The 14,568-nt window shown below is 36.2% G+C and overlaps 1 protein-coding gene across 6 annotated transcripts in view; it reads right to left on the minus strand.

Annotated features, from left to right (window-relative positions):
• Positions 1-14,568, minus strand: part of CDK17 (cyclin dependent kinase 17) — a 94,957-nt gene that overhangs the window by 55,853 nt on the left and 24,536 nt on the right. For all 6 annotated transcript variants that reach the window (XM_074870795.1, XM_074870797.1, XM_074870799.1 and 3 more), the window contains one exon: positions 73-221. In XM_074870795.1, coding sequence (XP_074726896.1) covers positions 73-190 — 118 coding nt within the window. In that variant the 5' untranslated portion in view covers positions 191-221. The remainder of the gene's footprint in view (positions 1-72; positions 222-14,568) is intronic.

The following is a 14,568-nucleotide window of genomic DNA, read 5'->3' on the forward strand; positions in this document are numbered from 1 at the left end:
ATCCAACAACATTCACTTGAGTGTGGCCCAACAAAATTCTTACATTTTCTGGAAAGTGAAAGATATGCTTACCGTTATCTTTGCTGCTGTTTTCTTCAATTGTCATTTGTTCTGCTAGCTCAGACAGAGATTCATCAATGGTCTGGCTTCCACGCAAGGTTAAGGAAAGTCTCCTCTTAAACTTTTTCATTCTATCAATATTAAGTCTGGCTTAATGAAGCCTGAAAAAAAAAAAAATAAAAAGCAAAAGGTGAGAAAAAATTAGTTCATCAGAAAATGAAATTTCATTACATCACATAGAAACGCAGGAAGGCTTACAGAAAATTCAGTCAATATGCAAGGTATCCTTAAAACAATATCCTTGAAGCAAGTTTACTGGACTGAAGAGGAATATCTTGAGAGGTAGGTGCCCATATGTTTTCACAATTTTTATTTCTGTTAGAAAAAAAATGACAATCTGCTTTTTTAAAAAAACAAAACAGCTAATTTGATCACTAATTTTACAACCCAATAATAAAACAAGCAGTCATCTGAAAATTTGATGAGTGTGCGGTCTGTTGCCTCCTCCTCCGCCTCTTTCACCAAACGCACTGAGGAGGAGGCTGGAACCTTCTCTCTCTTTCAGCCCATTTGTTCACGGATGAAAAGTTACTGAACTTCTCTGTATTTTGCCCTTTTCACAAAAGGAGGAAGGGGACAACACTGAAAGCCTTAAACACAAAGGCAATTCTCAAACCCAATCCCACCTAGGGAAATAAATAGCCAGGGCCTGGTAACAACAGCCAGAATGGATGTTTCTCTACAGTCAGGCATTAAGACTAAACTGGGAAAAAAGCGGGAGGCACTTTCTCCTTGGAAAGTGGTAAGCAAACAAGCAATAATAACAAAAGTCCAGGCCAATAAACGTGTTGCCACAAGTCTAAGCTGGTAAGTGAACTTGCAGCGTGCCATACATTTGCCCTCGCACAAGAAGCAGCACAATTCTGTCCTTTGTTACTCCGTATGGACAATTCACCCTAGATGTTACTTCACAATAACTTGTTTATCTTCTCATAGACTGCAAGAATCACATCGGCACCGTCAAACACAAGCACAGCATACTTTTAAGTCTGAGCTGCTCATATATTTTTTCCTGCATCAGACTCTTTGCATTCCAACATGCATAATTCACAAAGTTTTTTTAAAAATCAATTTTTCCTCAGTGTCCTCCTTTAAACAGAAAAATGCTAGAAGTAGTATACTGAAGATTTGCGTTTAATAACAAATTGTGAATATGATTACTCTTCTATAGACATTGTCCTTTTAAGTATACGCATTTGAACTGCACAGCTTACTCTTTGTTTAGATGCTACATAATAAAAAGGAGAACAAATGGGTGGAACAAGTTGTAAGTGGTTTTTGGTGGTTGGAGAATGCACACATAGACTAAATCATCACAAGTCTTGATTGCAGGACAGTAAGTAACACATAAGGACTGATAAAAAGACCTTTGAGATCTGAGCCCCAAAGTCTGAGATGATCAGTACAATCACTGGCAAAGCAGCAGCTGCAGTCAAGGGGAAAGAGGCAGATTACAAAAAAGGATAACAACTTAAGACAACCACAGCTACTATAGGCAGAAATAGTCAGGAACTGGGTACTGATATGTATGAAATAATAATATAACTGCTGGAGATACAGTTTCAAAACTGCCCTTTTAATGTGTTGCTGTATGTGCAATAAAGCCACACCTTAGTATGAATAATTTTGCTCTCTCATTCAAAAGCAGGATATTCTTATTGTTAAGAAACTGCATTCAGAGAACGTTCCAAGGAGAACATTTACTTTTCCTGTTCAGGACTTGCTTTAAAGGTCCTTACTTGAAACTGCTTTATTTCTGTATTTATTTTAACTTTTCCAAAACGATGGCCTATGTTTCTTTTAAAAACCTAGTTTTAAAAAAAAAAAAATATTGGAAGGGCACATCCTTTATATGTGGTTTTACTCAATTTTCCTATAGTGTTCTTTGAAACCTGCATCTTCCTACATGTATTATTCTCAAAAAGGATACGTGCAATTTTTTTGCTATGTAATGCCCTAAAGCCACCTGACAGCACAACAATTTATTTCCAATTTTCCACTTGGGCAGTAACTGAAAAAACAGATGCCTTTATATGGAAACAGGCTGTTCCTGGCTTTTGATCTTGCAAATATTTAAGCCTACACGATTTTTTAATCAAGAAGAAGGTCTACTGCTGAAGAATATTACATATAAATTAACAGACACATGGATTAGAAAATCCAAGACACATTTAAAAACCTCAAGCTAATATATAAGCAAACATTTTGCTAACTATAGTTACAAAATTTCTCCTGTTAGAGGATGGTCATGGAGTGCTGAAGTACCATTTTTACTAAGATTCTGAATTAAGTTCAGGGCTTGATTTCAAAAGAATTTAACAGTAAAAGGAATCAGGAGTAGGAACCCATGTGTGAGAGAATGCTTCCTTCTACTGAAATGTAATTCAGTTTTTTTCAAGGAAAAGATGCTCATTGATACGAAACCAAATTTTCCTCCCTTAAAAGCATCAGTATTCTTGTTAATTCAGATGTGTAAAGGATGTATATATTTAAAAAAAAAGAGAGAAAGGAAAAAAAAAAAAAGAGAGGAGTGACCAGTATCTAGCACTTGGAAACGTCCTATATTTTTTACTCCTTTATTCTCACTTCTGGCCAAAGTTGCAGAACCTGGTAAATCTTGGTGGTTTGAGACAAGGTCTCAGTGAACAGAGCTTGGAAAATATGATCTACAGAATCCAAAGCTAGCACTGGTTCTCTAAAATGACAGCATTTTCACAGAAAAGTCAATTTTAATTGTTTATCAAAAAGAGGAATGGTCTGATACTAATTTTCAGCAATTCATAACAGATGCATACTTATTGTCTCCATTTAACAGTAAATCTAATTTAAATCTAAAATTGAGTTACTTGATTAGTAACTGCATCTAACCATAGCCATTAGATGTATATAAGACTCCTGACGTTCCCCCAACTTCTTACCAATTGTGAAAAAAATATGCACTATTTATTTTTGAGCTTTAGAACAGAGCCCAGGGCTGTAAATTTATCTACTCTGAATAAGCTGTACCCAAATCAAATAATTTAGATGTTACGGTAGATAAATGCATACACTTGAATGTAACGAATTCAAATTCTAGTCTTCTGCAGACAGAATGAGGACAAGCAATTTGATACGATACTATCTGATACAACCCAGAAAATCTGTCAGAGACATACTTGTTCAATCCTTATACTGTTATGAAATGAAGGAAGTGACAATGTATTAACGGAACTGCTGCTTCTTACAATCTCCAGTCTAACCCCGAAAAGTCGGTACTTTTGTCTTTAAAAGCAACACAAGTTAATTCGTGAAAACTATGCTAAAATTTATCTTTTGTACACATTTTTCTCCTTAAAACCTATAGAAAAAGTATTTTCCAGCATTCATTGTCATTAACTCCGTATGCTTCAATAGTCTTAAACAGCCGCTTTGCTCTCAATGTTATTTAAAGGCGATCTCTGTAACACAGCTCTGAAAACAAACTCCACGGTTTTTAAATCATCCAGGTAAGATCAGATTTAAACAAGTGAGTTCTGGCTCCTTTTCTCTGTATCAGACTGATCCTTTCCACAATGCCTGTAGTAAAGCACTTCTCATTTAGCAAATGCGTATGTCCACAACACCCTGGATATATAGCAGACAGACATTAAAGCACCTCAATTCCAAAGTAATAAATCAACTAGATTCTGCACACATCTATTCACCAAAAGTCAGAGACCTTATAAACTGAGAGCTATAAATTCTCAAAAAAACCCACCACTCCCTTCAAGCTCCCAGACCCTTGGTATCTTGGAAGTGAAAAAGGGAATGATCTTTACAGGCAATTAACATATGCTGTGTGCTTAATCCTTGTAAATTTTAACAAATTAAGCTAAAATTTTCAAAAGCAATGAAGTTATTTAATAGCTTAAGTTTCAGCCAGTTTATTCCAGAAGGGCCACAAATTCCAAAAGCTCACTAAGATTTTGCTGATTCAAAGCCCTTTGAAGTCAATGGGAACCTGTCCTTCAACTTCAATAAACTCTGGATCAGACTAAATGCTGACTCTTCTGTTTCTAGATGTTATATTACATTAAGATGCATCTACATAGAGATTAAGCCTTTTAAAATTATTTCTCCACTTAGATACACACTGAAGTTGCTATTTGACAGTTTTTACAAGCTGTCTTACAAGGCGTTAGGTGTTTTCCAAACATCTAAAGGCAGTTCTTGTTCTGAAAAACTCATTATCTGAAGACAACAGCTAAAGTGAGAGGAAAGGGCAGGAACAGAAACCCTACAAACAGCAGCAGTGAACAACAGCATGGACACAGCATGGCCCTTAAGGATGGGTTAACAAACTAAAGCCACAGGCATAAAACACTGAAGAAAGCAGATAACAGCACTCCATATGAACTCCTAGGATAGGAGGAGGCACAAACACACATGGGACACTCAACCTGATTTCATAAAATCGTTACAACCAAATGGGTACATTTACACAGCAATGGGTCAAACCGTGTAAAGACAGTTTAAAAAATTGCAAAAAGGTATAGTGTGGCAGAGCTCTGAAGAGATCTGAAGATTCTGTCAAGAGACTTACTTTTTTAGGGTCTAAGGTGGAAAATCAAGTAAGGTATCATCAACTGAAGAACAAAAACAGTCCACACAACTAGAATAACAAGAATCATGAAATTCTCTCTCATATGGTCCTCAGCATTACAGTTAATGATTTGCAAAATTCATGGTGTCATTCACTGTATGATTCAAATCTGAACAGACAATAATTTAAACTTCCACTAGCATTTTAATTATAGCAGTTACAGGTCTGTTAAATGTTTTCAAGTATGCAATAAACTACACGTCATTTGCTTGGCTGCATTAATAATTTCAGATTAATCTAATTTAAGAGTAAGTATTTCTGAAGGTGATAATCCAATCTTTTGTCAGAGAGGCCTGAAAACCTTAGAGTACTGCAAACAATATTAATTAAAAACAGAAGCAGGAAACACCTGTCAAGGATATTGTCCCCTTCATCTAAAAAGAAAACCAGCTTTCCATAGTGTTTATATCTATTAAATTGTTCTCAAACTACTTGAATCAAGAAAAAAAACCCACTATTGATTTGAGCATGTTGCACAAATACAGAGCAAACTATTAATTACACTAATAAGAAATATATGGATAATTTATCTAAGATTATAAACCACCAGTTTGAGCACTCGTAAAATTCACATCTAATACTGATACAATTCCATAAAAATCACAATTCTACTCTACAAGAAAGGATTATAAATATGGCATCTTACTCATTGCATCTGTTCTCAGTATTTGCCTCAACTCGCATTTGTTCACATCAGTGAAAAAAATTTTCTACTGTACTTTTCCACACTTGGTCTTTAGAAACAAAATTACTCTGGCCCACTAGACTCTCTTGTCAGGGACAGAGCTACTTAAAAGGTTATTACCTTTTATGCTGCATTAGGTCAAAGAGCTGACATGGTACAGATATAAGCAACATCTGACAAACAAAGCCTTAGTTACTTAGGAAAGAAAAATAATTGTGAAGTTAAATATCACATACTAAGTTTGACCGTCCAGTGAAAAAAGGACAATAGGAACCTCATACCCTTTTCCTTATGAATAAAAGTATTCAATATGGAATTAAACTTTTGAGGTGAAGCCCCTTTTTATGTATTTATAGAATTGCAGCCAAACAATTACTGAAAACTGGAGATAGAAAGGTATTCACAAAGGTTACTTATCTGAGGCTAGTTTTCCTAGTTAATATAGGCAAAGATGCTCCTCCCAAAGTGAGTAAGAGCATCTATATTCAGCTTCTGATCTAGATCATCAACTGGAGAAGCCTCTGAGAACAGAGGAAATATATCGCAATGAGCCTGTCCTAATTTAATTTAGATTGTGAATACTTTTCCTTATCTTCACCCCCACCATACCCTTTACCCTTAAAGAATAACAAAGGACAGAAATCAAAAGAAGTCTTTTTATTTAAAAATCATCCTTTAAGTTAAAAAATATACTGATCATTACTACAGGCATATTTAACTATACTACTGGTACAGAATTTGAAAGAAAGAAAAACACCAAATCTGCCAGAAGGGTCAAATCTTGCAGTCCTTTTTCCATATCTTATGCTTACCTTCTTTCTTTTGGACTCAAAAAGCTTTACTTAGGTAATCATAGCAAGTTTACATTCTTTAAAATATACACATGTATTTTCCCCCATACAGATACAAGCAGTATCAAATAGCAAAATCAACAGAGACATTCTATTCGATAGATCTCCCTAGATTAGATAGATTGTACTGATGAATAGCTCCACATTAATTATCAAAGGTTCTGTTCTCTCAACAGCCAAGTGAAAAAACACAGTATGGGGCTGGTTAAATTGGCTGACATTTAAGCCAACAAAACGAATGAGCTGACTGGCAAAGCTTCTTGCATTTGCTGTCAGACCCATAAATTCAAAGTCTTCTTTTGAAGGAGAAGGCAAAAACCAGAAGGTTACATGGATGTGGCATATATGCTACCAACAAGCCATGGAACTTTCCATCTCAAAAGATACAAAGTGCACTGGAAACCAAAAGCAATGTCTGTAATTTTACGAGCTTTGATTAATAAGCATAAAGCCTTAATACAGCTTTCAGAAAAAAAAAAAAAATCTTGCAAGTTGTGCATGCAAAGCTTGCTGCTCCCTAACATTGAGATTACTTTAGTGACAGATTTACAGTATTGCAGTCATCACACTTCTGGGACCATCTTCCTTAGTCTTGCAAATGAGCCAGTCTTCGGGGGAAAACAGAGCAGAAAACCTCTTCTAGGCTCAGGAAGACCATGTTAGTTCTAAGACTGAAAAGTATCTGTAATCTTTTGCGAGCCTGAGCAATTCCATCAATAAAAGGCATAGACTTCCAAAAACTGAAGGTTTGCTTCCCCTCTCCCTGCCCTCAGTCACGATTCAGGCACCAAATCAAAGAATCTCATACTGAAGAACCTTTTCTCAACCTCTGGTAGCTCTAGCCCAGCACCACCTGTCCTGTAAGCATCTGAACTTCTATGACCAGAGTCTCCAACGTTTGCTTCTTCTTGTGCTCACAAAAAAGTTGTATTTACAACCCAAGATCTAAGGCAAGGAAAAGCTTTCAACTTATTTCAACATTCTGGAATCAAGCACCAAGAGACACAACAAATACAGCAATATAAACTAAGAGAAAAACTAGAGACACTCTTGATTTGGATAAACAAAGAACAGTGGTGCAAGTTTGTAAACAAAATAATAAAAGGTTTGGGCCGCCTTCTCTTTAAAACAGAAATTAATTACACTGGGGAAGCTGTTGATGAAACCTTATCATGGCCTGCCTGGAAACTAACCACCAAGTGAGAGCTGTAACAGAGATCATCCCAGGAAAAAAGCTCTGTAGTTATTAAAACTGCAGACAAAACAAAGACCATCATAAAAAATTAATTTTCTATGGTTAATTGGTACAATTGCTGTAAATTTACAGCTCACAATTTTTTTCCTCCAAATGTCTAATTTTTGGGTTCATTACTTGTTGAACCTCAAATACATTCTGTATAGTGTGAACACCCTCCCCCCACCAACCCAGAGAGAAAGGCCTTCCTTACATTAAAACATACAAAGCAAAAGTCAAACCAAACCCTTCCATAAATATTGTATGCATACATGCTTGTGCATATGAGTAATATCAAAGAGTCAGGAATGGTTTAAAACCAGACAGTTTTAGATGCATTTCTCTTACACTTCTATGTGCATGCAGAAGAGAATTTTTAAAAAAGGCAAGAGAAACAAAGCTGTTTCCCAGTTGAGGGTTTTGTTTTGCTGTTTTTTTTGGAAGAAAGCACAGTATAGCAACACAGGAAGAATTTTCAATTAGTGAATAGGGAACACTATAAGCAGCACAGTGTAGATCATGTTCTACAGTACTGACAACATACATGTATATTTTTCCTATGAATAAAATGCCACTTTTAAGATCTGATGCACTGAATGCATTATACCGAGACACAAAACAAGACATTAAGAAAAGTATGGTATGATAAAACAGACTCTTTAGAGACTTATTAATGCATATATCAGTCTCTTCTGCATTTTTCTGGAGATTTCTGACAATAAGCAGCTGTGGTACAATTACTATTTCTGAAATAATATAGAGATAGAAAACCTCAGGTACAACTAAGAAAGTAACTACTGAAAGAAACAACAGCCTAAACAAGTTTCTCATAGTCAGGCTGAGTACATGCAATATCTCTACTGAGATATCTTAAAAGAAAATTCTGAAGGGGCACTAAAACTCGTTCTTGCAATAAACAATCTTTGAACTATAGTTCAAAGATTTTTTTAAAATTAATTAACATATTTTACCTAAACTGATAAATTGCTCTGATTTGCTATTTTTTAAAAACTCAGAAATTCTTCTCTTTTCTTCCCTTATCCAGTCCTGTAATTGGTACAACTTCAGAGATTCCTCACTAATGGAAAATCTCTGAACAATAAGTCAATTATAGATTTTTCTGCTATATTAATTTTTACATAGCAGTCAAGATGTCCCAGCATGGGACCGATTTGTTCTGTTACAACATTCAGACAAATGTTGCTACATCTGTCTCAAGTGTTCATGCTGTCATTTAATGGTCAACTGGATATGCACACATGGATCATTTAAACATCCATTGCCAGGGATACTAAACACATAAGACAGACACTGTTCCTAAAGCAAATTATTATTTAGTTGACAACCTGGGAAAGAAAGAAGAGTTTTGACATATGTTTGCCAAGCGGCTTTGCAAATAGTTATGTTGGCAACAAAAAGGTGGTGGCAATATGCCCTACAAGGCAGAGAAGAAAGCATGAGCCTGCTTAAGCCAATTTAATACCTCCATGGAAGGAGAGCACTGATCATTAGTGCACATCAAATGCAAGGTGAGACTGTCCTCACTGGGAGTAGTGCGATATAACTGCTCTGTACCAGAAAAGTAGCCTGAAAAAATGCAGAGTTTTGCCTTAAGCTTATTTAGCCTAGCTAAACAAAAACTGAGATCTGAAATAAATGCAATCTGTGAACAAAATAAAGGACAACAGCAAACGCTGTTAAGGAAAGATGACAAGGGAAAACAAGAACAAATAGATACGAAATAAAAGTAAAAGCATTCAGCACAAGTGCCTTCATCCTCTGCAATAGGTTCAGGCCATTATCATTCCCACCGCAGATTCTTCTTTTTCTGTCTCAATACTTCTGCAGCAACATCCCACTCCCAAATTAAGTCATCCTGCCAAGCCTCACAAAAGGTATTTTTCAGGGCACTTTCCAGGAGCAGGGGAAAAAAGAAAAGGTACATCTTAATTTAAACATACAAAATAAGGCAACTGCCACACATTAAGCTGTCACAACTGTCACTGTTGGCTCAAAACCAAGAACTCTACACAGAGACTAACAGATTTGGAGACTGAAGATCCTTCTGTATCTACTGGATGTTCCTTTTCTCTGCCTGTGCTGATAATTCTTCCCTGTGTGTCTTTTAAACACAATCTTACATACTGCTTGCTCTTCCTCCAGGTAACTGAGTGTGAGTTCAGAGACATTAACTTCCTCTCAGTTCAGAGAAGGGTTCCCAAATTCTGAAACTAAGCAGAACAACTAAATTACAAATCCATAATTTGGGCGACTCCAGTTAATCAGTTTGAGAGGTCACGCCCCTCCCAGACTGAGCAAACAGTCTAGCACATCAAAGGATACTACTCAAACTTTACATTACCTTCTCTTAGTATAACCAGTTTTCTACCTGAACGTATCCAAGCAAGTTTTCTGGACCTTGAACAGAGACCAGTGGAAGATTAAGAAACAACAATAATGAAAAAAAGTTATACAGAATTGAGACAGTGACAAGATGTCAGCTAGACTCAGTGGATACATGATAAAAGTAGAAAAATCCATATCTGTAAGTAAATGACAGATCAGTAAGAGAGCATTATTTGATAGGAAACCTGGGAAAGTAACAACTATTAATGTCAGTCAATAACATTAAATCAAACTTGAATAATTAGCAAACAAAATCTGAAACACAAGTAGTCTTCAGAATTTTTTTTAACAGAATTACAAAAGGTAAAATAACTGTGGCTAGTATCAGGCAAGCAACACTGATACCATCAACAAAAGCAGTTACACATGGAAAAGCAGAATTTCTCTAGGACCCTGCAAGCTACAGCTTAAAGGCAGAGTAAGGATAGCTGGATATTTTATTACAAAGTCTCTGTAAAGAAGCAGAGAAAGGATCACACAATACGTACAGACCACCATTTCCAAACATGCATTTGTGCTGCGCAGACCCATCTGCTCTATTTTGTTTCTCTGGCAGAAAGATGTGAGATTTTATGTTTGTCTTGAAAATAATTTCTTCTGAATTACAAAAACTCTATCATACTTCTGCTGTTGGGGCCTAACGCTTACGCAATCTCATCCTGCCAAGGACTAACAGTGGGCCAATCCCTTCCATAGCAAACTAATTCCCATTCTGGATCTTAACTGTGTTGCAGGGGCTGATATTGCCACTGCTGTCAGTGACCTGGATGAAGCTGCCAAACTGTAAGATTTGTCTCACAAACAGAAAATGTTTTATGAAAAGGTAAATTTAAATCACTGCCTCAACAGATACTCAACATTCCCTAAAGAATCTTACTTCAGCAACATTTAGTGTCGTAGTCTAATATAGATCTGCACTGAACATAAGTTTTTCACTTGGAGAAGTACTGAAGTAGTTTTGCTGTAAAACTCCAGGGGAGAAAAAAAGAGCCCTAACTGTTATAATGTCACCAAATGAGATAACCCTCAAAATAGTCCAGTAGAGTTAGAATCATTGAATGGTTTGGGTTGGAAGGGACTTTTAAAGGTGCTCTAGTCCAACGCCCCTGCAATAAGCAGGGACATCTTCAACTAAATCAGGTTGCTCAGAGCCCCATCCAACCTGGCCTTGAATGTTTCCAGGGATGGGGCATCCACAACCTCTCTGGGGAACCTGTTCCAGCATTTCACCACCCTCATCGTAAAAAATTTCCTTTTATCTAGTCTGAACCTACCTTTAGTTTAAAACCATTACCCCTCCTCCTATCGCTACAGACTGAACTGAGTTGCTCAAGGACATATAGGGACCCCTGTTTCTCCACAGTGAAAGAGCCGCCCGAGCTCCTCTAATTCTTCCTCTCTCCCCCATTACATTCTTTCAGTAACTCGGTTTCCATACTGTTTTTTTCGTTCTGGAATCTATGTGCTGGAATGAAGATACATATATTAGAAAATTCAGGTTAAAGAAGCATTAACATTCAAAATTAGTATACAAAGTTTAAGGGCAACAGATGTAATCTTAGGAATTAATTTGGATAATTATTTATTTATTCTCACTAGCTATTTGGATCTTTGCTTCTTAACCTCCTTTGCAAAACCCTGCTCTAATATGCTGCCTTTCAACCTTTGAGATACAAAGCCCAACTGATGTCATCTCTTATCTCAACGAGTAAAAGATTATGTTTTGATTGATATAAGGCCGATTTCTTAAAAATTTTAGGATGTGCTATTCCTTCACCAAACTACTGCTTCTATGTCAAGTACTTGAGCTGTTCTTGAATGACCCAGTTCAACAGCCTTGGGAAACAGTACCCTTTTGACAAAATAGTCTTTAAAATAAATTTAGCTGCATTCTAAGGGAGCCTTCTGTCTGTTTTACCACCTGACTATGGTACTTTTCAACATACCCAAGTATGCTGAAGAGTAACCAGAAGAATCCTCCCACTACATTTCCTTTTGATAACTAGGATCATAAACCTGAAATTAAACAGTCCAAGAAGCTTCTAGTTTTCACTTGCAGTACTTGTAATTCAGATCTATAGCTTTGCTTTCTTTAAAATTAGTCTACATTTTAATAAAAAGGAACCCAAGAAAATGTCTTCAAAAGGACTAGTCATCTATGCCTCATTAGTAATTTGTAAAAACACGAAATAATCAAGTACTATCATACTGAAATTTGTCGTGCATCTTGAATGCAGTTTCAGCACAACACCTGGTAACAAGATCTGTGAAGTAAATAAAACAAGCTGTTAAATTGTTTTTATTATGAAAACTAAACTACATTTGCTTTTAAAGAAGTTATTTTTAAAGTAAATAACTTCTAAAAAATCCCCTTTAAGATTAACTTTACACAATTATTTCACTCTTACACTGTGGTGAAAACTTCAGAATAAAGATCTGCCAGACTGTTGCCATGAAATGAGCCTTAATTTTTTATCTCCCTGAACTCTGTGTTTTTAGTACACCTTTATAACAAGACTTGAGAATGAAACTTCTCATCAGCTGAATGGTGAACCAGAACTGCAGAGGCTTTCACTATTACTATTTACTGTAGTAAACTATAGGGTTACTTCACATAGAGACAAGATACACATACACAGATAACTTTGTGTTCAATAACAATAAGCAAACTTTGCTAGTAACAAAGAAACTGTAGTTTTAATGAAGGCCTAGTTATAGCACCCATACAACAGGGAAACAGAAAAGTGATTTACTTCTGTCTACTGAACTGTGCATGCTTCCTTCAGCTGAACTGTCAGAAGCATTCTCATTTCTGCCATTTCTGATTTTAATCATGTGAAAGAAACAGTTGGATCACAGTCCAATGGATATCCTGCCTAAAGGTATACTGTATATGTGTACAGCATAATAAACCCGCATCTTTTTCTTCCCAACATGGTACATGTAATATAGGTGCTATCTCTAACAGTAATCCCGTAGGCATTACCATTTCTTGCACCAGAATGTCACTGCAACAAGCCATACCCTTTGATTAAATTTACAGGAATTGAGAGTAAATTTGAGGTTCTATTTCCAGATCCTGTTACCTTAAAAATTATTCAATGAAGGTATTTCAGTTAAAAAGTAGTACAGTCAGATATCAGTTGACTGGGTTAATCCCATGGACTCACTTTTTTTTTTATTATTTGTCATTTCAAACAACTGGGACCATCTCACTGCTTCAACAGCCTTTTGGGATATTTGTATCTTCTATCGCCCACAGTCAGTGAAACTTGGGACGCCACCATTCCTTCACTGTCCATCTCTGTTCTAGGTATGTCCCTACTAGAGGTCATAAGGAATACTTTTTGAAGGTATTTTTACCAGGGCATTTAAATAAGCACTTCTGACATAATCGGGGGGGGGTTCCTAGCTCTTCTAGATGATCTTCATTGCCTCAGCAGGCCAGAAGTTCAGGTTCTTCTTTCACTATAATGCTGTGGTGCGCACAGACTGTAAGATTCCTTGACAAAGGACTATAGGTTGACACTCTCTTCCTTCCTTTATCTGGTCAGGCATGAATAAACTTGCCTTCTGCATAATAAAAAACCAACTATCCCAACAACTATACCCTCCACCTCTATGAATGTATTCTTACTGGAGGGGAGAGGCTCCAACAAAATGCAGATGAAGAGCTCAGGACATCAAATGAATTATGAAAACCTAAAAGAGAATAGAATCCACCACAGAACTAAACCAATGTCATAATATAGTAAGATGATGAATGTTTGCAAAATTGTTTCAGAAATCAAGAGAGCTTTGGTTCTTCACAACTTAGTTATCTCTGCTGTTGGAAGCAGGGTCCAAAATGTAGTTATTGACTATGAAGAAAGAAAAAACAGATACAATGTGATTATGAAGTATTTCCCTTCTGAATTCATTAACTTTATTGAGAAGAGCTGTAGGAGAAACTGGATGATGGCAGCAAATGTGGGAGGCATGAAGTGCCTCCTGTCTGACTAAAATTGCAGTAGAAGCACATTCGCTTTTGTTTTACACAAAAAATATAAAACATACTCAAGTTAATGAAAGCAAAGGTGGTTTCCAAGAATCAAGACTGAATGTTCAAAATTAAGGAGGGGTCGCTAAAAAAATCCGTTTCAATTTTCAGAGCAGTAACAACTAAAAATACGTTATTATCTTGGTATATTGTTACTGAAACCAGACAGACATACAAGAAACTGCTAGTGAAATCTCATACAGAAATCTTGGAAGGTGTCAAGCAACCAAGTAAACATACAAGAACTGCACAGGTTATAAAGATCAAAAACCAAACCTAACCTCATTGTGATGATTGTTGTTTAACAGCTCAACTTGTACTATGCTGTCCCCATCATAAGTCACATAAAAGCTACTTCAATTGCTTGTTCAGCAATCAGTCTTCAATTACGTTAAAGCATATGAGCTACTGAAGAGAAATTATGTCCTACCACCATGCAGTTATAGGGAAAAAAAAAAAAAGGATCAGCTATTTTTATTGCTAGTATCCTACCAGTATTTAAACATCTACTAAAATAGACTGTGAGCAAATTATATGTCAGAAGCCATACATACAAGCTTGGTCTTGTTAGGGAAGTTACACCAGAGTCTACAATTTTAAAAGTTACAACAA

This window comes from Strix uralensis, chromosome 5 (assembly GCF_047716275.1).
Source record: "Strix uralensis isolate ZFMK-TIS-50842 chromosome 5, bStrUra1, whole genome shotgun sequence".
In the NCBI taxonomy this organism is placed as follows: domain Eukaryota; kingdom Metazoa; phylum Chordata; class Aves; order Strigiformes; family Strigidae; genus Strix; species Strix uralensis.